Consider the following 25,337-nt stretch of genomic DNA (forward strand, 5'->3'; position numbering starts at 1 on the left):
GCGCTGGAGCATGCCGGCAAGCGGGTGCCGGGAGGCCTAGGATTTGTCGCCTTATGGTGTGCTCCCTACTAATGCCGAAAATATTCTGCCGCGACCTGCGCAGCGGTTGCAGTGCCATTCCGGACACGATCTCATTTGCTAGTTTCACAGGTGCCGACATGCTGTACTGACATGCGCAGAACTCGATGGTGAGATCATTCGTCAGGTTTCTGCTGCACCGCCGGACAATGACTCCCGAGTCGGAAGATGATGCACCATGTGCTACACTGCCGTCGCTACAGAGCTAGTACAAGCAGTGACTGTGCTTTCAGCCGCCTATAGTGACCGTACAACCCTCTCTGAAATTCAGGCTTATCCGATTGCGCGTAAACAGAACAGCGTGCAACGGCACATTCATGATTTCTTCAAGCCTACTGCAGAGCCCGAATAAGTGCGTGGAAATAAAGTATTTTTCTTTTTTTTTCTTAATCTGCTTTTTCGGACACCTGTTTATTCGGACATTTCCGTAGTCCCCGTGAGGTCCGAATAAACGGTCGGCGACTGTATGTGCATAATCAAGAGAACCTTGTGCTTTAAGGCAGGAGACAACAGTCTCCTCTGGCAACAAAGAAGTCCTGAAAGTTGCTTTTCAATTCCGAAAACATTCAAGGAACCCTCCTCGCTGTGCAGAGAAAGGCACTGCCATGCCATGTGGAATGGCTTCACAGTCACAAATGACACAATGAAAACGAGGCTGAACGAGTCTGTAGGCAAATGAGTGTATAAAAAATCCAGGGTGATGAGGTGGATCTTATTGAGAGGACGAAAAAAAAAAAAGAAGAGGGGAAGGCGTGAGGAATGTACACTCGCTGGTGCCTTCAGATTCACCTCCGGTAGGGATGGTAAGCACCATCAGTTTGGCCGACTGCAGCACCTGCCATGCCATTGGTGCTGGGTGCATTGTAGCCACCTGCACAGAGCCAGATATTGCAGTGTTGTTACAGGTTATTCCATTTCTCAAAGGCAGAATGCCAACTGACCTTTGGCACATAGGCATTTAAAGCTCGTTCCACAACCCCACCAACACATCAGAAAAACACCCAGGCAGCCCAGTAGTGATCTAGAACATTGCATCCTTCACGAGATATACATTCAGGCCAGTTGAAGGCATCAAAAGTTTAGGCAATCTTTAGTAAGACTAGATAACATCTAATTAGGCTTTTTGTACCAAGTAAACATTGTTCCCTTCCAGTTCTTGAATTTTGTGCCAAAACCCCAGTGCCAAAGTGACGTTGCAAATTTTGTAGTATTTTTTCATATTTAGGGTATTGTGGCACAGCAGAAGTTCTTGAAGCTTGCTGTGTTCAGTCTGGCACTCTAGAATACAATGCAGTGCTTCTTCGGTGATCAAAATTTTGCTAGGCCTGAGCAGATAGTTGAAATTCGCGACGTGACAATCTTGTGCGAGAACTTTCAGGCATCACCACCAATCTTGCATTGTTGCGACTTTCCTGGCTTACTAAGCCTTTTATCATGGTAACGGTCACTCTTTTGGTAGATCAGTTGCCACTGCAGCTGAAAATGTAACTGAATGCAGATCAAATGAGACAAACTGCACTTACCAGTAGCTGCTGGGGTAGCTGTATATCCATCACTGTAGCCAGTGCGCATGGGTCCATAGCTTGAGGGCTGCTGCTGTCCATATGATCCTACAGAATCACAAAAGATATGAAACTACACCGCTAATAGCCACATTTGTGCTGTGGTAATCAAGTAACATACCATATTTGCATGATTCTACAGCGCCACTGTGTTTAATGTGCAGTTATATTACTGCCCAAATATAAAAAAAAATATAACATGCCATGCAAAGTAACGAAATTGAGTTCAGGAGTACAGTGTTGAAACAACATTATGGAAGACACGCACACGCAGACATGCACACAGCAGAATCTGAGCAGCTAGTGTCAAATGACACCTATTGACGTCTGACCACAGAAAGCCATATTCAGTTCAATTCAGCACCAGAAATGTCACTTCTGGAGGCCCGTGCAACCATTGCCTGCGGGAGGGCAATCCACGCACCAATGACCCACCTTGCGATGTTTCCAAGTGTCTTAAGGGGGGACGTGGCTTTCGCATAGCGAAAAATTACCAAAAGATCGATTTTTTGAAAATCACATTTTCAGTTTCTATAAGCCTTTTTCTATCTGATACCCAAATAATCATCACTGTAAACCACTTAGAAGTGCTCTAAAAAATTAAGTTTGATCAGCCAAGGTGGCAAAAAACCTCGCGGAAATCAAGAAAGAACAGCGTTTTTCAAGCCGTAATATCTCCGGAATGGCGCGACCGAGCACTGCAATCTTGGTCTCGTTGGAAAGCACGTTTCTCAGTCTTCAAATCTGCCACTTCGGCGATCTCCTCCATACAAAAACAAGCACACAAAAAGCAAATGATTGAAGGTCGTGCCGAAGTCTGCGACTGGCCGCTCCCGCCACGCGACTCCAGCGCAGTTCGCCATTGGTCCGGCACTCGCGTCGTCTGCTCGGCTCTTTGCACCTCGCGAGCCTGGGCGTCTCCACTCGCTGTAATCTCGACGTGTCAAAACGGGCGCTACGCGGACATCGCAGTAGCGTGGCCAATCCCTACACTTGTGGACGTTTCAGACTCGCGGCTAAGCATTCCGAGCATCGGCGACACGGACTTCGCGACCGAGATTCATGCGCGGAATCCTCGGACATGCAGCTAAGCCTTTCAGCACTCTATGTTGCCCACGCGCACCCAATCCTCGGGCACACGGCTAAACATTTCGCGCATAGGGAGCCTCCGACTCTGCGATCATGGACATCGCGCGCGGACCTCTCGGACCCTCATTTAAGCATTTTGTGCATCAGCGCCTCCGACTGCGCAAATAAGTGCATCGAGTGTCGACTTCTCGAGCCCGCGGCTAGGAATTTCGCGCGTCGGCACCTTGGACTGCGTGAATAAGCGCATTGAGGGTCGACTCCTCAAGCCAGCGACTAGGCATTTTGCGTGTCGACACCTTATATCTGCAGCTAGGCATTCAAACGTCATCTCAGACCCGCAACCAAGCATATTGCGTGTTCACTATACAGTAGAACCTCGCTGTTACGTTCCTCACTGCTGCGTTTTCCCGGCTGCTACGTCGTTTTCATCCGGTCCCGGCATAGCCTCCATAGGATCCAATGTATAAGGAACCCTGCTGTTACGTAGGACAGTCAAACCTCGATATATCGAACACGGATATATCGAATTATTGCGTATATCGAACACTTTCTATAGCACGTGGAAAATCGCATGCATTTTTAATTTTTTATTTCGAACGGGGCCGGATGTAAAATGGATATGTCGAACTCCGCCGCCCCAGACCAAGTGCGCTCTGTTGACAGGAGGCGAGCTTTCCCGCAACACTCTCGAAGATAGCGGTGGCGCGATGGGCGTTCCAGACTGCTGCGTACGACAGCTGCCCACATCTGTTGCGCCGAGGGCGCCATTTGAACGTAGCGGCGTACGCACGCGGCGGCTTGGCGTGGCCGTGGCTTGGCCAGGTTGGCTAGTTTGACAACATCAACAACACGTGCGTCTCGGTGCTGCCGTTTGTGCTACGCCAGTCGTTGTGTGTGTGGCTTAGGCCTGTCGTGGTTGGTGTGATGGCTGCAAACGCGAAGAAGCGGACCACCCTGACATTTGCTGCGAAATTGGAAGTGATACAGCGCGTTGAAAATGGAGAAAAGAAATCGAGCGTCGCCGAAGCTTTCAACATCCCAAGGAGTACTTTGAGCACTCTGCTGAAAAATAAGAGTGACATAAAGGCCAAGGCGGAACAGAACCAGCACTCAGGCGTGCGGCGGGTGTGCAAAGCTGCCTTTGAAGACGTCGAGAAGGCGCTGTACAAATGGTTTATCGACGTAAGGGGCCGGAATATTCCTGAATGTTCCTTTATCGGGACCAATGCTACAGCAGAAGGCCAAGAACTTTGCGTTCATTCTCGGCGCCGAGAAGTTCACTGCTTTCGGCATGCGGGTTTCGTGACCCGCATTGAAGAAGCTTCCGAGGAAGCAACCGAAGATTTGACGTTGGATGGCACAGAGGAAGAATGCCAGCTTGAAGAAACCTACAGCCAGTTCGAGCGCTTTGTCGGTGCTGAGCCACACAGCATGTGCATTGAGGACTTCGTTGGCGGTGACGACAGCACCGGTACAGTGGCGGAGTTAACAGACGTGGAGATCGCTGCAGAAGTGACTGCTGAGCGGCCAAACGAAGGCGCTGCCGAGGCTGATCCAGCAAGCGCTGATGTTGCCCCACTCCCTAGTGCAACTGAGGCTGTAGCTGCTTTGGCCGTTGTACGCCGCTACTGCGGCGCAATAGAAGGCACTGGACTCTCTCTTGTGGACCGTTTGGACTATGTTGAGGACGCCGTGGTCAAGCACGCGGTTGCCAATATGAAGCAGGCTACGCTGCTTCAGTACTTTCAGCGAACTAAATAAATACTTTGTTTGAAGCTTCATGTGAGTATCTATTGCGCCACGATTGGTTCATTGATTGATTTGTGCTAGTTTTTGATGCGTTTTCTACGTGATTTTATATATCGAATTCTGGCTATATCGAACTATTTTGCGACCACCGCGCTGTTCGATATATCGAGGTTCGACTGTAGCTGTGAAAACGTTCCCACATGATGCATCGCAACCCGAACCCGCCTGGGCTAAAGTAGGCAACGCGCTCCAACCGCCATTTTGGCTTTTAACGAGTTTTGACTGGGCTTGGCTATGGAACTGGCTGCAAAAGGCCGCACGCCAGTTTGAGAGGCCGCCACTAGGTGGCCATTCGTGAAAAATGCTCTCACTATCATCACTGTGATTACGGACACCGCATGGTTTGTTGGACGTTGCACGGGTCGACTCACGGAGGAAGGAAACTCTGGAGAGGACCTGAGGTCACTCTTTGTGAAGCTATAGCTAAAGGGAAGCCGGAAGTTGCCGTTGCTCATGGCGTTGCCAGCGTTGCTCCGCCTATCGGGACAGCTCTCCTCTCTTGTTTACATTTCTCGCGAAACCACGCCGCGCTGCGCGCAACCGGGCTGCTCGGACGCGCACGCTCCGCAGCAATACTAAGCAATCGTTAGCATGATTACGCCAAAGAGGGCAACATTTCCCGCGGATATTCCTTCATCCATTGCCGTGGCGCGGTGACGACGAGGACCACGAGATGCATGAAGCCGGGGAGTTGCCAAATCCTAGCTTCGGAGAAACCGTCGCGGCTCGCGACCTCCTCCGCAGGGTCGCACCTCACAGCGACGCTGACAGCAATGCGGCCTTCCAGGCTATGAGAAACGTGTGGTGATTTCTAGCGAGCGAAAGAAACGGCAAGCCACCATTCTAGACTTTTTTCAAGTTCTAAGCACACTCTGTGGAAATAAATTGTCTATAGTTGAAGCTGCACTTTTTTCATTCATTTTCGGAGCTTTCCTCACTGTTGCGTTTTCCTGGCTGTTACGCTTTTTTTCCTTGGTCCAGTGAAAAACGTATGAACGGGGTTCAACTGTATGTTGTCATGATAGCTCGTAGCAATATCTGTCATACCACCCCTTCATAAAGAGAACCTCATCACGAGTTCTGTTCTCTAGGCCCCTTGGGCTCGCATAGACACCTGGCTGCAGAAGTGATCGAGGCATCATACAAAAGTACAATTCTGGAAAGCACCTAGCAGCTGCATATCTATCACTGGCTCTCTGATCCTAAGTTCTACAGCCATTGTCAAATAAAGATGACTTGGGAGGCTGCTGACACTCAGAGCCTTCATTCAGTAACATGGTCAATCCAACAACAACAAAAAAGCCTCAGTGATTGTACTGGGTTGCTATCAATTGGGCAGCATGCGGGTACAGGCTGCCTGAATGTACACTGGAACTATATTCCTGCCCACACAGAGTTCTGCACGTCACTTGGTTTGAAACCTAGGTACCATGCTCTTTGTAGAGCAGCAGCAGCAAAGAATGCCCTATAAAAAGAAAAAAAAGGGGGGGGGGAGCACACTAAACCGGAGGCCACATCTACAAGAAGCCCTATATCACAAAACACCCCAAAGGCTACAAATTTGGTGCCTTTTAGAGAACTGAAGAGGAGGTCAAACTTTGAGAGCTGTTTTCTCAAAACTGTTTTTCTGCGTTTTTGCTCAGTTTCTGGAGCTGATTTCTTTGTTACCTTTTAACAGTGCAGGTCGTGACATTCTCGCTTTCTTATCTTGACCCTTTGTAAGTTTACGATATGGCTATTCGTCTACCCTGAAGGTGTGCTTGATGTGAAGGTAACATAAAATATGGCACTCCAAAAAATCTGTGTTGCGAAAAAAAAAAAATGCAAGAATGTCACGACCTTCAGCATGCATTTAGCTATGCAGTCAATACTTAACAAGCCTTCTATCACGTTTTTTAAGTTCCCCAGGCTCTCCAGAAAGTAAGAGGGACAAAAATTCAGCTCAATCAAATTGAATAAATTGTTCTCAAGATATTGCTGTGAAACTTTTATGGAAGCATCAGGGAGACAGTGCCATCAGACAGACATTTGTGCCAATTTTTATCAAAATCCATGAAGAAATAAGGAAGTTGATATTCAAAGCCACGTCCCCCCTTGGGGACGTGGCTTTGAAAATCAACTTCCTTGTTTCTTGGCTGATAAAACGAATTTCTTAGAGCACTTCTAAGTGGTTTACAGTGATGATATTTGGATATCCGATAGAAAAAGGGTTATAGAAACTGAAAATGTGATTTTAAAAAAAGAAAATCAACTTTTCGGCAATTTTTCGCGGTGCAAAAGCCGCGTCCCCCCTTAAGGCTACCAACGCCTGCTGCGAGAATGCCTGTTTGAGGCGGTGAGATAAAATAGTGACAGTGGCGGCTTCGATCAGTGCAGTTTCGAACCTGCAGTCATAAAATATCTAGGAAATTGGATGGCGAAGGGTTTTCGCATCCGAAATTTCACACGTTCCTATACACCGACTATTGGATACCGTGGCATAGCCGCGAAGGTGTCGGAACTATCGGGCCTCCGAAAAATTGGTCGACTGTAGTTGCATAGCCCTACTGAAAACATTGAGTTATGATAAAGAGAAATATCGCACTTTTGCGCAGCTGGACCACTGCTTAACGCATGACACATGCGCACACACACCCTGCCTTGAAGGTGCAGCTAATCAAAGAAAATGGCAAACATACCATAACCACTGTAGGACTGGTCACCAGCTCCTCCATAGCCATAGCTGTTCTGGCTATTTCCCCAGTTGTTGTAGCCACCACCATAGCCTGCATTAAAGTTATGCATTAGCTTCAACATTACACAATAAGGAGAACATCTCAAGAAAGCTTAAAAGAGGCCTTATACAAAACAAATCAAGCAAAGCTGACTAATTGCACCTCCAAAGGAACAAATACATACAATTGAATCTCTGCACAACAAATACCGGCTACACAAAATGCAAATTCTGCTAAGCAGTGAACTACAAAACACACTATTTGGTCAATTTGCTAACTTGTCATCAGGCATAAACCACACAAACAATTTGAACTGTCAGGATTCTCATCTGGGAACAGTGCTAGCAGCTTTTGATAGCCCAACAGTCCATCATAATCAGTGACGTCCAAGGTATTTATTACGCAGGACTTCTTGAAAGCATGCCAAACACTGATAAAGCAGTGATCACTTCCAGCTGGTGGTCTGCAGTCGATCCCCCTCCCCCCACCCCCCGCCTCTTTTTTTTGATGTTGCTGCTGGCCCTTCGCTCCTTTCACTGCTTTGCAGCATCTGGCAAAATAGTGCCATTTCTGATCTACGGCCCCCTTAGGAGAAGGGCATTTCCAGCACCGCGGTGGAATGTTCGATATATTGAATCTGCTGAACAGAAGTCCGATACACACGTAGAGTAGCGCTACGCTTTTGCATAGGATTTCCAGGGAGATGTTAGTACTGTTTGATATAAGCAACAATTTGATATTTCTGGGTTCGGTATATCCGGGATAGACTATAGTGGCTAGACAACAATTAAAATTTTCCCCTGGAATACTATGCAAGACAAAGGGGCACATTCCACAAAATGTTTTTAGAACTTGACCTAAATGCTGGAATTTACGAATTTTTAATACCATGCTGATATTCGCAAGAAACATTCAAGATTTAAATCATTTTACCTTAAACTTGTTATATCAATGTTTCTTTACTTTTACCACAATGAGCATGATAAATAATGCATTTCTTTTGCCATCGTGCATTTAGTTAAGGGGGGACGCGGCCCTTGAAAACCGAAAAATCGCGAGAAAGTCGATTTTTTGAAAAACCTTATTTTTGGGTTGTATTTCTCATAAACTACCTGTTCTGTAATTATCAGCACCTAATTCAACCGTAAAGTACCAAAAAAACGCTACTTTCGAGGCCACCGCGGCCCACAAAACACGCACAAATGCCGAAATGAAGTCAAACTTCGCGCTCGCGCCATTCCCGACCCATGCGGCCTGCCCACGCCATATTGGTGTCGTTTTGACCGTGAATTCTTTGTCTCTATTTTGCCGCCTTGCAAAATGGCATCGTCCGCGCGGTTGAGGCGCTATTGGCGTTTTCCCACGATGTGATGTGGAGCGCTGATTGGCCGGAGCAGCGCGTTCAAATCCCGCGGGCTAAAGCGCGCCCGGCATTGGCTGCTGCGCGGGCGGCGGCGGCTGCTCAAATCCCGCGGGCTAAAGCGCGCCTGCCATTGGCTGCTGCGCGGGCGGTGGCGGCGGCTCCCTTTGATGGCGCGCCCGCCGCGCTCGCGTCGTCGTTGCCCCTTGCTCCGTCCGCCTCAACATGAGCTTGCGAGCTGCTCATCGCCTTGCGCTATCTTTTAGATTATTTGCTCAGCTTTTTTTTTTCGCTAGTTCTTCGCTGCACGCGATGCCGGCAAAGCCCAAGACAGTGCAGATGTTCAGTGCGCGGGAGCGCGATATGCGTCTTGTACGAGCATCGAACTTCCGATCTTCCGTAGCGAGTGCCGACTGCGTAGACGCTTTTCAGCGGCGGAACTGTGCTTTCGGCTGTCGCCAGTCGAAAATCCGACACACTGATGTGCCTGGAGCCGCAAGATCGAGCTAATTAGAAGCTCCGCAGGAGCTTTCTAATAAAAAAACACGTGTTCAACTTTAAGGCCCGTTTTCTCGGAATGGATTTTTTTGCTAGTAGTGGTGCTGGGGAAGGCGATATCTCAAGAACCGCTCTTCAGATTTGTATGCCGTTTTTTTTTATTCTGTTGCTGAATGACTTTGCCAGGGGGTAACAGGCTTCTTTTATTGAGAGCTGGTGCAGTTAATTTATAATAAGCAATTAATTTTTGATGTGGTCATTACTGGCTACATCAAATTCAAAGTTGTCTTAAAATTTTTTGGAGGGGAAATTAAAGAAAAGGGCTCTTTAGCCCCCTGGGATATCTATCAAGGGATCATCACAGTGAATTTCAGCTTCCTACGATGTGCTGGCATTTCTCCAGGCTCTTCCTCAGGCATATACATTAATCACGTAGTTAGACCTCAATAACTCTGGAACTAATAAACATATCTTCATGAAACTTTGCAGTTCCTTATAGTTTGGTGGTGTGAACGTACCCTGAAAGTTTCATCTGGATATCTTAAAAAATAAAGTTCGGTCTCAAGGGTAGCCTCCCCCCTTAAATATACCTGCTTTTACATGTCTCAATATAGTTGCTTATTTGAAGAAGAGTGTGCCGTTAATTAGGGTGCATGCAAAATAATGTCACACAAGTCGAACTGTATTTTTTTAAACGAAGCTACAATGTACAATAGTTTGGCAGGAAAAAAATGAAACAGTAAAATTTACAGTTTTTCTTAGAGCGAATTCAAAGGTTTAGGGCTCACTCACACTGGCGACTCGCATATGCCGTTCAACTAAGTTAGCAACAAATGGTTGCACAGAGACTGTTTCGGTTTAGTTGCTCACCATTTGATTTTTCAGTAGTGCGACTGCAGTTGCAAACCTAGTGAATGAATAAGCGACGCAGAAGCAAAACACATCTGTACAAGCTAAAACATTTCTCTGTGGCGACAGGCGAGTCACAATTGCCGATATGCAAAATCGGTCCAATGTCACAACCTCTGTCAATCGCCAGTGTGAATGCACCTTCAAGTCGGCTAAGACATTTCTAATAAATAAGCCCTACAAAATTCGCATGCATCAAATGCCTCACCCTGGTAGCTGGAGTTCATGTTAGAGCCACCCCCGTTGGATGAACCCCAGCCCCACTGTTGCTGCTGTCCACCCCAGCCGCCACCACCGCCACCAGGGCGGCCACCCTTGGCCATCCTGCTTTCCTTGGGCTCCGCCCGCTTGCACTCAACCTGAAAAGTCGCATATTTCATGGTGAGTTGGGATAACCAGTGGGAAGCAACTAAACAACAAAAAGAGCACCTACATGGAACCCCTCTAGCACTCTTCAAATGTTATTGGTAACTTAGCGAGAAAGTTGCTAAATTTAGAAGAGTTTTCAGTCACTTCAAAGACAGCTTTGTTTTCTACGACTCTTAATGACTCTTTAATCGCCTTCTTAGTGATGAAAATAAGCAATAAGTTGAACTGGTAAAATTTCTCAAGGAGCATTGACTAAGTTCAATGCCTCGTCCCCCATTATCCACAAACTACCGTATGTACTCGAATCTAGCACACACTTTTTTTCCCATAAAACGGGTCATAAAATTGCATGCTTGTTAGAATCAAGTACGAACCTAAATCTGCGTTATGTCACCATCGGCATTTCAATATGGCCATCTCGTACATGCCTCGAGCCTAGCTGCCGTAGCTTCCTCTGTGTGCTGTAGTAGTATACCGTCCGTTTCTCGTTTTCTGCGTTTGCTCTATCAGCATGGAAGTGCCGATTGCAAAGACACGCGATGCCGCAATTAAAAGGAAAGTGATCAGGTGTGTGGAGACGGACAGATATTGGGCCGCATCACGCGCGTTCAGAGTTCCATAAACTTGCATGCAGGACTGGTGCAAAACGAAGAGGCATTTTACTCCAGTAGCTGTTGCATAGGGCGCGGCCACTATCTTGAAAGCGATCTGCAATGGAGAAAGGCTATGCATCTAAGCGCACCGCGCTGTGTTCTCGTCGCTTAGTTCACGTTGAAGCGAGAAGCGGCACAAAGGTCAATTCGCTTGCTCCTGCTACCGCACTTCCTCCAGCGTTTTGATAGAGTTTCCATGGTCACTGAGTGATGTCTTCATGTTTGCTTGGGCCTGCGCAATGCCATGCTTGTTAATTTAGTTAGTAAGTCAATGTTTAAAAGTTTATATGGCCGATAAAACTACTATCCTTTCTTTTCATATAGCTTTCTACTAATAGCAAATCTCAATCGATGCTTTGCCTTTTGCGCGAAACTGCGACTTTTTCAATTTATCACAACTTTAGCATACTGGGAGCAAGTCTTTGCTTTTCCAAATGAGAGAAAGTTGCATTTCTGTATGAAATGAGGAGTGCGATACTATAAATGACTTTTTTTTTAGGTCACGGCAAACGGGTGCGTGTTATAATCGAGGGCGCATTAGACTAAATACGGTATATCCCAAGAGGGATATAAAATAGAACCCCATTGATCCGTTCCCGTTGCGTACATATTCCCGGCACCAACATTTGCAATCGAGAACACAAAAAATGACCCAATAGACTTATGGTCATTTTTGGCTGGTTCATGCATTCCCGGAAAACAATTTTTCAGCACCCACGTTCAGTATGTAGCCAAACTGCAATAGTATGACATGTTTTCCGGGCGCTAGGTCCCATGTAAATAAGAAAATGCATAAGGTGTGCGCAATCGAGGACAGTATATATATATCTGCCCACCGCGGCAGCTTCACCGTAATACTCGACCGCTCGTCTCACGAAAAAACGTCGGCAGGCACTCAATTTCTCATTTCGGTACCAGTAAATCTCTGACATCGTCTCACGCGCCATTCACAGCTATCACCACCAATCCTATTGCAATAAGCATCTTTGCCTATCTGTTTCAGAGTGCGTGGTGTGCTTAGCTGCAGTGCGCTTTGCTAGTGGACTCGTGGCAGCACCCCGCGGCAGCCGGGGTATCTGCACCATCTGACCGACAGCACCTTGACGTCAGCTATTGACCAATCGTAACCATGAAAGGGAGTAACAAAATTAAGCAAATAAAGCGTCCAGAAGAAAGTGAGGACGGGGCCTTCTGTTGAAAAGAGTGCCTGAGAGAAAGGAGACTTCGAAATCTGCTTGCAAGCTCCACGGACCACGTACGACAGCAAAGCTTCGCTGTGATGTTCATAGTAGTGTATGCTACCCGTGAACTATGTTATTTCACAAAGCCCGGAGATGATTCAGGGCCCTTTTAACATGTAGTGATGCAATGTGGCCTATGATCCTTCCTGCAGCTACTATGACTACTATTCTTCTAAATGTACACCTTACCATGCTATTACTGCTAAGGCACAATGAAATTGACCGATCGTAGAAGTCAATGGTGCACAATGGGCTATGAAAGGTGCCACAGTGCAGGGCATCAGGTTGACTCTGGCGATGTGGGGATGTTTAACGTGCACCTAGACTAAGTGCACAAGTAATTTGTAATTTTTCAATCCACTCCCATTGAAACTCTCCTATCATGACCAGGAATTGAACCTGTGACCATGATCTCAAACCATAGGCCACAGAGACTGCCCGAAGAGTTGGAGGATTTGCAACTGTTGCATAGCACGCCCTAGCATGGCAATAGCCGCGCTCTTGCTCCCACACCCTCTCGTCACCCTTACACTTGTAAATAAGATGGCTCTAAATAAAGCGCATTGCACAAGCCACCGGCCTCAATTCTGTTCGCATAATCATGGAATAAACTATTCCATTCAGTCAGCGTGGTTGCCTTGCCGTGAACACAATAGCAACAAACTCCAACACCACCAAAGAGTAAAATTTCTACTCCGGTTATACACTCAACTCCCGTTAAAAAGGACCCTGATAATCCGACAAAAAACAACAGTTTTATCCAAAGTCCGTAATATACGAGGCACCTCACTTCCGAAACTTTCGTCACGATGTCCAACAAATTTAGTGACAAATGCCCCAAGTAAAACAAACAAACAAACAAACAAAAAGTTGTAGTTTCGCCCGAAAGGCGCCACATCGACTGCTGTAGTAAAGGGAGACCCTGCGCCTGGAAACTTTTTTAAAATTCTTTGTCGACATTGATGAAACTTGCCGAGTTTATGTATTTCAATGTGCTAGTTTTATATATACATCAAGTTTTCTTGCAGAGTAAACAACTTTCCAGAAATTGAAGAAATTCAGCTTTATTGCACAATTTGCTTGGAGGTGAGCCATTTACCAAACTATACATGGCATAATAAATATAGACATACAAAAATGATGTGGAACTAACAAAGAGTGCTAATAAGCAAGCATGGTGTTCTAACCCAATTTTATATCAAATGAGAACATTGCAGACTTCAGTGAGAGAAATCCGTCTAACTACTAAAAAAAGAAAATTGTTTAAAATTTGCTATTAAATGTAACAACCTTATTTCGTTTACTTGCGCTCTACACAGCTTTGTCTTTCTGGGAAAAAAGAATTACAGTGATAGCACAAGTAGACGCAGAGATAATGCACCTCTAATACGGCACCATCATCAAAATTGTGGTTTTGAGAAAACAGAAAACATTTGAAAACTGATATATTGAAAGAAAGTATGCAAAAAAAAAAACGGCACAAAAGACAATAAGTAGGCACTAGGTGTAATTCATGGCCATTCCGGTCGACGACATAGCATGCACTGCGAGTACGTTCACGTCAAAAGGATCGCACGTTTTCGGGCCCTCAATTCCCCGCGAGCTCCGTCCCAGGGCAATTTCACCGCAGATCTCGCAAATCACATTCAGTTTAGTAGCGACCATAATCCTGATCGCTCCGCATCAGCTACGCAGAACCCCCGCAAGTGTTACACGAGAAAACAACGAGAACAATGACACCAGTCCGACGACGACATACCGAGCAGCGAGCTTCGCGACCGAGGCTGTTGCGGCATGGTTGTGACTGGCGTTGTACGAGTCGCAGGTCCCTTTTTTCGTCGCCACGATAGATTGCATTTTTTTACAACCACTGCTCTAGGAGGGCACATGTAACTAGCAAATGGAAGCCTCAGGAGAGCACCTGAGGTTATAATAAAGCAGGCGGCACAGGATCTCCAGGGCACCCAAGGGGTAGCGCAGGGGGATCAAAGTTGGAAGCAGGGTGGGCCCCGTGGGTTGGGGCTGCGGAGGCCGAAGCATGCCAGGGGGTGGTCGCATAAAAATTTGACTGTCCGCAATAGCGGACAGCCAACTTTATACACCCTGGCACGCACAGGCCTCGGCGAGCCCCAACCAACGGACCAGTCCAGGTTCTAGCTTTGGTGTCCTAGAGGCACTGCCAATAATGCGAAATAATGACACATTGTTACAATTAGTAAAAAACGCAATTGAATAAATATAACTACGTCCAGCTGCCAACTTGCGATGCTAAGTTCCGCACTACTGCACCCCGCGACTTCTGCAACACCAATCAGAACTTTGCCAGTTGTTGCACTATCGGCGATTGGATCTTCAACAGAACACTGAATATTTCGCTCTGACTGTCGTAGATGCTATCTTGTTGAGCGTAGCTTTCTCATGTGCTCTTATCTTATCCACTTCCTCTTCAGTTACAACAGCTGTGTTAAATTCTTACGCGAGTGTAACCGGCGTGTGGATATGCGCGATCCGGCGGAGCAGTTGAGGCGGTGACGTTCGGCGACGGTACGACTCCAGCGACGAGCTGTCGGGTATCCTGTGCAGACTGCAACGATGGAATCGCTTTCGGAAGTTTATTGTCTCGTACGTTTCCACCCGTAACGATTCACAGAACGAAACTTTGTTGGACCTCCAGCATATCCAGCGTCGCAGTCGTGATACTAAGACAAAATGGTGACAGTTTTTGTCGTTTGAGCGCTCATGGTCCTTGGAGCCAATCATGACTCGCCATCTTGGTCACATGCTCAAACTGGCCAATAATAGCGTGCACCGCGAATTTCTTTTTCTGTTCCTTTTTTGTGACCACAGCGCCGACAATGTTGCCGACCACCGAATAAATAAAGCCAGAAGCATGAGCTTTCGAATGGTACCAAAATGGCACTGGCAGAGCACGTAGTTATGAAGTTATGCGTGACGAAAATTGGGTGCAATTTGTCCCCAATTTAAAGGGCAACGCTTTGCGGATTCGCATCTTTAGATCACAGTAACGAAAGAACTACGCGGTATTTTGTAACCAAATTTCAGAGATAGGTGTAGAAACACGTCAGGAACGCAGAAAATAATAATCGAAAATTTTAATTTCTGGCGAATAAGGTCCCGGGTCCCCCCTTAAGGGGGGACACGGGTTGTGGCGACGAAAAATCGCGAAAAAACTCAATATTTTTTATTCCATTTTTGGAGTTTACAGCTATTATTGCATCTACATTGTTAATTTCATACCGATAACATCAGTATTTTAGCCGCAGTGACGCCTTATACGACATGTACTAGCTGAATTTCAGGCGGAACTTGCGCTGAAATGGCACATTTTCCGAAACCCACGCCTGCTCTTCGTGTGCTAGCACGGACATCTTGGTCTCATCTGAAAGAGGCGACTTTTCCTTTCAAATTCCCGCCAGAACGGGCCCCATTTGGCCATTGGCAACTTAAAAAATGCATGGCAAAAAAAGGTACTAGAACGCCATCCTATTCGTCACTCAGTGCACGTGACTTGAGCTTGCCTCCCGATTGGCGGAACTGCATCGCTATAGTCTGCTCCGCGCTTGGAGCCGTGCATTGAGGTGCGCTATCTTGCCCCAGTGTCAACGCGATGTCTGAAACGGAGCACAGATTTCGAACGTGGCACAAGTTTGGTGCGGAAAAAGTGCGACGGACGCTCATCGAAAACTTCAAAAAACGCTGCTCAACACTGCAAAACGCCCAGGACGCCACAACCTCAGCGTCCGATGGCGAAATCGTCGATGCAGCAACAACAGGCCTAACGACCGCATCCGCTGTGGATGCTGCGACAAGTCCGTCTGCCACGGACCCTTCGACCAGCGCTCGCGTACGACAACCCCCCGAGCTGGAGGAGGAGGAAGCCAAAGCCAAAGCAAAGCTATCGGAGTTGTCTTCCGCTCCAGCGACGGAGAGGAAACGCGAGTTCGTGGGAAACAGTACCGACGATGCACTTCGCCCGCCTGATGGGACTACGTTTACAATTGTGGATTTGAGTGCCGTGAACACTTTATAAACGTTTGCGAACTGCAACATCTGCAATGGTGCTTTAGAAATCGTCCGAGACGAGCGGGAGTACGGACTCGCTGTGAAGCTGCGTTTTATGTGCGCGAACTGTGGAGAGATTGCGTCGGTGTGGAGCTCGCCGCGCGTTCAGTGCTGAACGAATGAAACCCTTTGCTGTGAACGTTTTGGCTACGCGTGCCATGCAGGCAACGGGGAACCAACAGACTACGTTCAATGACATTTTCTCGTTGATAGGCATCAGCCGTCGGGCGCTTCACACGAAAACGTGGCAGAGCTACATGAAGACGAAGTTGACACCAGCGGCCGATCGCGCGGCGCGTAATCTGACGAGCGACTGCGCACGGTCAGTTCGCGAACTTTACGCCTAACTGAACGTAGGTCATACTGGGAACATCGCGGTGTCGTACGACGGGTCATGGATGACCCGCGGTCATACGTCCCATATCGGCATCGGCACTGTGATCGAGTTGTTCAGCGGACTTGTGCTCGAATTTGTGGTATTGAGCAATTTCTGTGCTGGGTGCGAGTCGGGGCCTAAGGAGAGTGACCCTTCCTATGGAGCCTGGAAGAATGGCCACAAGTGTCAGAAGAACACTAATAAGAAAGCTGGGGAGATGGAGGTGGAAAGCTGCCCTCATCCTTTTCAGGTGATCATTGGAGCGGCACAATCTGCGGTATACAACGGTGCTTTGTGATGGGGACAGCCGCAGTTATCTCGCTTTACAAGATGATGAAGTGTATGGGTATATCCCGAATGAAAAAGAGGACTGCGTGAATCATGTGCAAAAGCCATGGGGACTGCTTTGCGCAACTTGGTGGCAAAACACAGAGGCCCTGGACATGCGAGTCTTGGTGGAAAGGGCCGCTTGACAGCAGACTTGATCTCCAAGTTAACCTCATACTATGGATGGGCTCTGAAGACCCACAAAGGAGACGTAGATGCCACTCAAAATGCAGTGATCGCCACATATCATCACATCGCATCAAACGATGATGTGGCTAATCACACTCTTTGTCCATCAGGCCCAAACTCCTGGTGCAAGCAAAATGCTGCAGCGGCCAAGGGTGAGCCGGTTCCAAAACATCCTCGAAAGCTTCCTCCTCATGTTTGTCAGGCTTTACGTCCCATATATGAACGTCTTTCAGACAAGAAACTGCTGCAACGTTGCCAGTGGGGTAAAACGCAAAATAATAATGAAAGCCCGCATTCGATGATCTGGGCACTGGCGCCAAAAGACAGGCACGCTTCTTTATTCATGGTTGAGGCTGCTGTGGCAGAGGCAGTATTAAAGTTCAATGCAGGCAATGCAAGGGCCTCAAAGGACATAATGAAAGAACTATGTCTAAATCCAAGCGAGCAAAGTCGCACCCGCATGGCCGAGAAAGATAGGCGTCAAATGGCAGCATCAGCCAAGAAGCGCAAAGCATCAGAAGATTTGCGCCAGTCCCTCAAAAAGCGGCACACAGGGGCTGGGAGTCAGCAGGACTACATGCCTGGTGCCTACTGAGCTGTTCCAGCTGTAAATTTGTAAATAAAATAGGGTTTTGCACGTTTTCTCACTTTTCTCAAAACATGTTTTTGGGTCACTTCACTAGACTGTCGGAGTGATATCTCATGATCTAGAACAGCTAGAGCACCAATTCTTTCTATAGCAGAAAGCCTAATCTACATATTACAAAGTGCTGACAGCAGAATTTCAAATTTGTGCACATGTATATTCCATTTTATTAATTTTCTTTTGATGTGGTAGCTTTAGGTCAAGGAAAGAATTTTGATCACCTGCAGAATGGCTAATTAGAATCTCATTTGAAAACTTTTTGCTGCATTGCAGTTATTGCACATTATAGTACCTAGCTATGCAATAATATTCACTTTCTCCTGAGCAGTTTTTTTTTTCCATTGTCTCCGGAAACAATAGAGTGGCAGCACTGTCAATTTCCTGAACTAATGGACCTACAAGAAAAATGATTGCATATTTGAAATTAGCACAAAAAACTAACTAAGCTTGTTTATTTTCATCAGATTTGGCCATAAGATGCAGGAAATAATCTCCACAACCCATGTCCCCCCTTAAGCAACATAAGCGTGGCAGCAGCAGCGAGCGAATTGACCTTTGTGCTGTCTCTTGCTTTAACACGAACTAAATGTCGAAATCACAGCACATATGAAGCTACCAGCAGTAAGCGCACTTTGTCCACATCGCAGATCGCTTTCACTATATGGCACCCGCGCAGCTGCGCCCAGAGTAGAACCATTCCCCAAGTCTTTCTCTGGCCTCCCCCCTCCCCCCACCGTGCCTAGCGGGCAAGATGCTAGAACCATTCCCCAAGTCTTTCCCTGGCCTCCCCCCCCCACCGTGCCTAGCAGGCGAGAGGCTAGAACCCTTCCCCAAGTCTTTCCCTGGCCTCCCCCCCCACTGTGCCTAGCGGGCGAGATGCTGCGCTTTCGCCCCGCTTTCCTCCCTCCCTCACGCGCAAGATATTGAGCCGCGATCGTTGGCTGACGCTTGCAAGTCAGTCGCCAGCCTGTGTCGATAGCCGATAGTCCGTTGTGCCGTGGTCCGTTAAAAGCGAACTTTGCTACATTAACAAAATAGGTAGAACTAAGGCTGAAATATGGTCCGTTATATCCGAAAGCCTATTGCAAGCGGGTCTGTTGTAATGAGTGTAGATTATTTTTATGGCGACACTACAGGCATATGATGAATGCTTCAGAAGGTGGACATACCTGCTTTCCACTGATCTCGACGTAACGCTGCCCAGTTAACTGGTTGACCGCATCTTCTGTCTCAAAGCTCACGAAGCCAAAGCCTGCAAACATATAGGCATGTCAGCAATGTGATGTGTAGCCACTGGTAGCAAGTACCGCACTCGAAGACCCTCATCTCGATTGTAAGCCTTACAATTTTCCAGTTAAAACACTTCAAAGAGGACATCATGGGCAAACAGTGTGCCCGGTACCAGTAATTACCCTCGCAGGCCAGCAAATGCTGTCCCTGCAAACAAGTGCCTCCTGGGAGTTGAGGGCGGGGTGCCATGCCACTTCCCAATTGTCTCAGGGGTGGAAAAGGTAGGGCTGCTTTTGGGCAGTCACTGACCGGGCATGGCTTTGACCAGGCACTGCTTTTGGCCAGGCTCAGGCACTTGCTGGTCCAACCGCACTCGGGGCAGCAGACTTGCCAGAGACCCGGTTCATCCCCCATCCCCCCCACGCGCACAAGATGAAGGAAAAGAAAATGAGAGGGGAAAGTTGGGCCTAACAGCCAGGCTAACTATAATTATATCCTAGGGTTAATTAATCTCCTTATTGACTACAGTCTCACGCCATTAGCGCCAGGGAGCAGTCCGTCCATCAAGAATGCATTTTGCAGGAGTTGAAGGCGGCCGCACATTTTCTCAGGCGCTTGCTCGCACACTGAAACAAATCGTTTGGGGCTCGCACCCTCCTGCAAAACCAGAACAACAGCACTGTCTGGCTCCCTCAAGAGCGACTTCATCTTCACCATAGCCTGCTAGAAAAAGAGGGGAAAGCCGCGTTTTACGCAAACTCACCTCGAGAACGCCGCTGCTCTTGGTCATACATGATAAGAACTTCTGTCACCTGCGAGGAGAGAAAAGAGGACACAAAGCCCAAGCTAAGCCTTAAGCCCCAATGACTTATTCACAAGCAGAAGGCACATTATGTGATGGCCTACCTTTCCATACTCGGAGAAGAAGGCATGCAAGTCTGTCTCTGTCACAGTGGCAGGAAGGCCGCCAACAAATATCTTAGTTGTGCTGCCTTTGGTTCGACCACCCTGTAAAAATACCAAAGCGATTCAGAAAGAGCCCATGGCAATGCATTCAGAAACATCCGTATCAACTCCCATGCAGCAGCACAGAACAAGTTGAACATACAGATACTTCCGAGGTGGCAGTATTCTCGGGCAATCAGTTTTGAAAATGCTTTCACTTTTGAGAGTTTTCGTGCGACTAGCAACGAACACATTCCTAACTATGGGCCACAGCATTACTGGCAATATGCAAACTGTACTAAGACAGCTGTCGAGGCATTGTGCCAGAAACCCATTGACGCCAACGCTTCTGGCACTAGTTGCACAAAATCTTGCGAATGCCTCCCCAAAAGTTACTGCCCAAGAATGCCACCCCAGCCAGTTGTCAGCACAAAATGCAACTCACCCTGGCCCCTGGGCCTCCTCCTCCTCCACCAGGACGACTGGCACTGCGTGGATTGCACGATTTGGGATCCACCTGGAAAAATAATCTTCATAAACATATGCCCTGTAGACATTCACGGGAAACTAACTGCATTGGCACAAGGAACACCATATTAAAGCCCCAAGTCAAAGTTCCACAGTGCAATTTGTTAAACTCTTGCAACCTGACCAAATTAGTTGTAGGCGAAAAACGATGTTTACAGAAACAAAAAACTGGTGACAATGTGTGGTTTTTAATGGCACAAGGGCCAGGTCTGGCCAAAGAGCACCATGAAGTGATTATGAGTTTTCAATGAAACAATGAACAAAGCATTGATGTAACACGGCTGTGTAAGGGCCTAAAAACATTTCTTGTAGAGTGCATAAAATATATATCTATTAAAATTGTGACGACTTGAGAGATGAGCCGTGGGCATAAAAGACTTGCTTTGAAAGAAACGTAAAACAATGACTGGTTTTATACAGCTTGCATGCGGCACAGATGGCAGGTGCAGCAACATAGCCCCTTTACGAAGAATGAAAAACAAAACTACTGACTGTTCGCCCATCCAGTTGATGCGGTCCTCCAGCCAGCACGGTAGCCACGCAACTGGGGTCCCGGAAAGTGACAAATCCAAAGCCACGAGACCGGCCCGTCTCATTGCACATCACCACACTGTCCACTACTTCACCAAAACGGCTGAAGTAGTTGAGCAGGCTCTCTGGAGGGAGAAAAAGCAAATTATCATAGTTTGCAAAAAAAGTGTTCTGAATCCCATGGAAGAAACAGCTGACAAAGAAGAACACTAGCTATGCAAGACTACAAATTTTTAAGAAAACAGCAAAATCAACAGATTTCACAAAGACCGCGCTTACTCAATTTTTATAAATGGCTGCGGAAATGCAGCATATGGTTGCACTGGCAGGAAACCAAGCGCTGATACAGCTCTGCAGACGAGGAGCCTAACAGCTGTCACATGTCAGACAGGGCTCATGCCCGCGCTAGGACAAGCAAACAGCTAAGATAGAAATGCTGGTGCACAATTTACATTGGCCCATATATTTGCCTTACATTTAAGGCAATGATCTGCCACAGTGGCTTAGCGGCTATGGTGTTGTGCTTCTAAGTACGAGGTCACATGATGAAACTCCGGCCGCAGTGGGTGGATTTCGATGGAACACAAACCAGAATGCAAAAACACCTGTGTCCCATGCATTGGGGGCGTGTTAAAGATCCCCTGGTGGTCAAAATTAATCTGAAGTTCTTTAATACGACATGTCTCAATCAAATAGTGGTTTTGGGACATAAAACCCCAGAATTTATTCACCTTTAAGGTGATGAGAGCCACCAGGAGTGTGGATAGCAAATCTGGGTTATTTTTACATCCCACGGCTCCACTCCAGGATAAGAAGACGTGGTGAATTGCTCTGAACTCATTCGCTGCGATGAATGGGCATTTACATTCCATCTAAATGTAGCCACTGAAGCCACTTATCGAACTTGACATTGTGTTCAGCAGTAATGTTTTTCTAAAAATACCAATCCAACATGAATTAAATTAAGAGAACGATAGTACCCCAATGATGTAACTCATTAACCACAAGCAAACAAAATGTCTGCTAATTAAAAAAATAATTTAAGTTCCAACAATACAGATACATCAAGAAAAGGCTTTTTCGTGGAAGGCTACTGACAAACAGTGAATTATTTAATATGGTGCACTTACAATGCACTACTGACAATGTGAGATGGCTTTTCACAAGGTACACAATAAAATTACTGTTTTTGCACTGTATTTGCCCTACAAGGAGAACATAACAGACGTGGAATTACCTTGCGTGGTCTCCCAGCTGAGGCCCCCCACAAATATTTTCCTGAAAAAGTGAAGCAGCAGAATGTGGCTTTATAAAGCTGCGAAGTCAAGGCAGCGAGAATAGAATGCAAACCAACAGAAAGTAAGTTTATAGATGAACTGGAATTACAGAATATTCAGATTTACTTCCAACAAAATTGTTACATAGTTATTACAAAAAGCTAGAGTGTGCCTGGGTACCCTTTATGACAGCAGCAGACTCCTACCACAAGAATGTACACTGATGATTGTAAAACTATAAACTAAAATACACCCTGAGGCACGAACAAGATTACAACACAATTATGTTAATACTAAGAAACCCGATGTATACATTAATTTGTGCTGCGACCGTGCAGCCCTCTTTGTCCATTTGTGGTTTCATGCTGTTTTCGCAAATATGGAATACTGGCATGCTTAACATTTTCTTTTTTTTTCAATAACATGGAATGCAGGCATTACTGCCATAAAGTTGCCTAAAAAATACAATAAAGAAAATACGCCAACAAAATAAAAAATGCAGTTGCATCCATTCATTGCAAGATAGTGTTCTTTTAAACATTTGGCAAGACCCACCTGCCGCCAAGATGTCCAATATACACTGCACTAATGACGAGTCATCACACATGGCTCACAATATAGCATGAACAGCACCCCACACACATGCACATATGCATAGAACATAACCATCGATCAAATTAGGTTGCACACCTCGAAATAGATCCATCAGTTCGGTTACCTAACAAGAAGTTGGTACTATGCTAGTCAACCTATTTAGAAAGTACTCAGTATTTTGTGCTATCCAGTGTTCCTTTCTGTAGCCAGCCTTCTTTCTTTCTGTATTTAACAGAATAGTAGGGTAATGCATATCGTGGAAGCCTGCACATGTAAGGCAGTAATTAAAAGTTAAAACTGAACTAAATTAGCACATAAACTTAACCGCATTTTATAACATGTTAAATAGTCCATCACATGCGCCTTTGCACAAACAGTCTACACCAAAGGAACATAAATGTAAGTAAAAGCAAAAGTAAAGGTGCCCACTTCAGCACAGATGAACGCCACCTGCCAATGGTGCATATGCTAGAACGAGGTTCAACGACACTTTTTATCACAGCAGCTGCAACTTCAAAGCACTGAATCTGTAGTCACCCGTACCGACTGTTCTATGGATTATATAATGGCATCCGCGCTGCGTGAACGCGTTCATTCTTGTTACTGTTTGCCACAGCTTACTCTACGGCTAAAGCTATGTGCTTTAACACAAATGAGCGCGACAGGCTCCCACGTCGATACTGCCAAATTTTAATCCGGTCGGTAACATTTATTTATGGGGCCTAAAACTAAGTAAGTATTGGCAATAATTATTTCTGACCGTGTAATTTGTAATATTATATACGGTACTCTAATAATGTATTAACTGGTCAATTAACTAGTATTCGCATCTACGCTGCTGCGAGCGCCATCACGGGCCGGATTGATAAAAATGTATTACGTCAGTTGAGTACGCGGTGACTGACCGGCGCCGGCGTGTTGGCCAATCGCAAAAGCCATCGATACCATGGCGAAGCCGCCAAGCGCTCCCTATCAAACCTATTTTCCGTACGAAAAGGCCTCGTGTATTCTGCTGCAGGTTACCAGCGCCCAGTGCCAGGGAGCAGTAATGAAAGCGATTCGTAAGGTTATCAACAGCCAGCGCACTCCTCGCGCAGCTGAACCAACAATAAAGCGTTGGAGGCTTCCCCGTTGAGGAGGAAAGCTCCCGCCAAGCGGCATCCCGCCGCCTTCACTCGAAAGAACGCGCTCGGAATCTTGCAAACGATGACGCAGCGCTATCCGAAGAATTCGCAAGCACGTTCAAAAACTTCATTAGAGCTCTAAACGACGTGTTTACAACAAACGCAAAGCGCAATTCGCCACATTGGGCCTCAAGCATTGGCACCAATCAAGCAACGCCACTATGGGCGCCGCTCGGGAGATAGGACATGGAATGGCCGCCGCGCTGACTAACGTCGATCGAGAATAGCGGAAAGATTCTCACCCTTGCTCCTCGTTTTCCCGGCGGGCCATCTTTTGGGGCGTTTGTGAAAAACAGGCTCAGAACACTAGTGGCTCTCAAATACTGCTACTTTGCACCAGCACCAAACTTGCGACACGTTCGGTCCAAACAACGAACAGGAACAAAAGAAAGATGCGAAGAAAAAAAATGTCATCTGCGTCGGCGCGTGCGCACGCAGCGTTGCCCGACTAACATGGTATTTCTGCTAGTGAGCCACTTGCCGAGAGGAAGCCTATCAATGTATTTACATTGGAAAGAAGAAATTGACTTTCTCGGCAATTATTGCACCAAATTTGATTAGCCTTGTTACATTTAAAGCTAACGTTGAAACCTAGTGGCTGTTGGTAGCGAATTCTTGATTTAGGCAGTGAATGTTTTAATAAAAATTGTTGAAAATCGAAAATTTTCAGCAAGTGAGACCATATACAGGGTCCTGAATATTTTGCTGCGTATGTTCGAAAAAAGGTTTTGCCCTCACGGCTACGCTGTTCGTGCTCAAATCTTGCAGGGCGATCGCATTTTGGCGTCAACTTCGTTTAGTATAAAACTTGGCAAAGTTAATTGCCTGGATTTTAAGAAAAAAGTGCAAATTTGCCTGCGCTTATAAAGATGAAAACTGCTACCACGACGTGCAAGCATAAACTTGTTTCGCCGCCTGCCGACAGCTGCAGAAAGCATCGTTTCAGGGTGGGCCAGTCGCGCGTTCCAGAAGCGGACAACACGCGGCAGCCCGCCCCGAAACGCTGCTTTCTGCAGCTGAAGGCAGGCGGCGAAACGAGTTTATGTTTGCGCCGTCGCGGCAGCAGCTCACATCCCCATAAGCGTAGGCAAATTTGCAATTTTTTCTTAAAATCCAGGCACTTAACTGTGCCAATTGTTATACTA

At 46.7% G+C, this 25,337-nt stretch overlaps 2 protein-coding genes across 2 annotated transcripts; one reads left to right on the forward strand and one right to left on the reverse strand.

Annotated features, from left to right (window-relative positions):
* Nucleotides 1-742: 742 nt before the first annotated feature.
* On the reverse strand, nucleotides 743-24,585 carry LOC126541821 (heterogeneous nuclear ribonucleoprotein 27C-like). Its single transcript, XM_050188767.3, has 11 exons — nucleotides 24,435-24,585; nucleotides 22,375-22,415; nucleotides 21,099-21,262; nucleotides 20,524-20,595; nucleotides 20,040-20,141; nucleotides 19,897-19,945; nucleotides 19,073-19,155; nucleotides 10,228-10,378; nucleotides 7,217-7,303; nucleotides 1,602-1,688; nucleotides 743-949 (listed from the first exon to the last, which is right to left on the reverse strand). The coding sequence occupies exons 1-11, from the start codon at nucleotides 24,461-24,463 to the stop codon at nucleotides 864-866; spliced, it is 951 nt and encodes a 316-aa protein (XP_050044724.1). The 5' UTR covers nucleotides 24,464-24,585; the 3' UTR covers nucleotides 743-863.
* Nucleotides 1,698-6,549, forward strand: LOC129387646 (uncharacterized). The gene has a single exon (XM_055076964.1). The coding sequence runs from the start codon at nucleotides 3,654-3,656 to the stop codon at nucleotides 4,488-4,490; it is 837 nt and encodes a 278-aa protein (XP_054932939.1). The 5' UTR covers nucleotides 1,698-3,653; the 3' UTR covers nucleotides 4,491-6,549.
* Nucleotides 24,586-25,337: the final 752 nt, after the last annotated feature.

This window comes from Dermacentor andersoni, chromosome 2 (assembly GCF_023375885.2).
Source record: "Dermacentor andersoni chromosome 2, qqDerAnde1_hic_scaffold, whole genome shotgun sequence".
Taxonomy (NCBI): Eukaryota; Metazoa; Arthropoda; class Arachnida; order Ixodida; family Ixodidae; genus Dermacentor; species Dermacentor andersoni.

Bases quoted from the DNA above. Each gene is read 5' to 3' on its own strand.
- LOC126541821 (XM_050188767.3), bottom strand. From the start codon at position 24,463: ATGGCCCGCCGGGAAAACGAGGAGCAAGG. The intron at 7,304-10,227 runs GTGAGGCATTTG...ACTTTAATGCAG, and splicing joins CATGAACTCCAGCTACCAGG to GCTATGGTGGTGGCTACAAC. The intron at 950-1,601 runs GTAAGTGCAGTT...GGCTCTGTGCAG, and splicing joins AGCTACCCCAGCAGCTACTG to GTGGCTACAATGCACCCAGC.
- LOC129387646 (XM_055076964.1), top strand. From the start codon at position 3,654: ATGGCTGCAAACGCGAAGAAGCGGACCACCCTGACATTTGCTGCGAAA.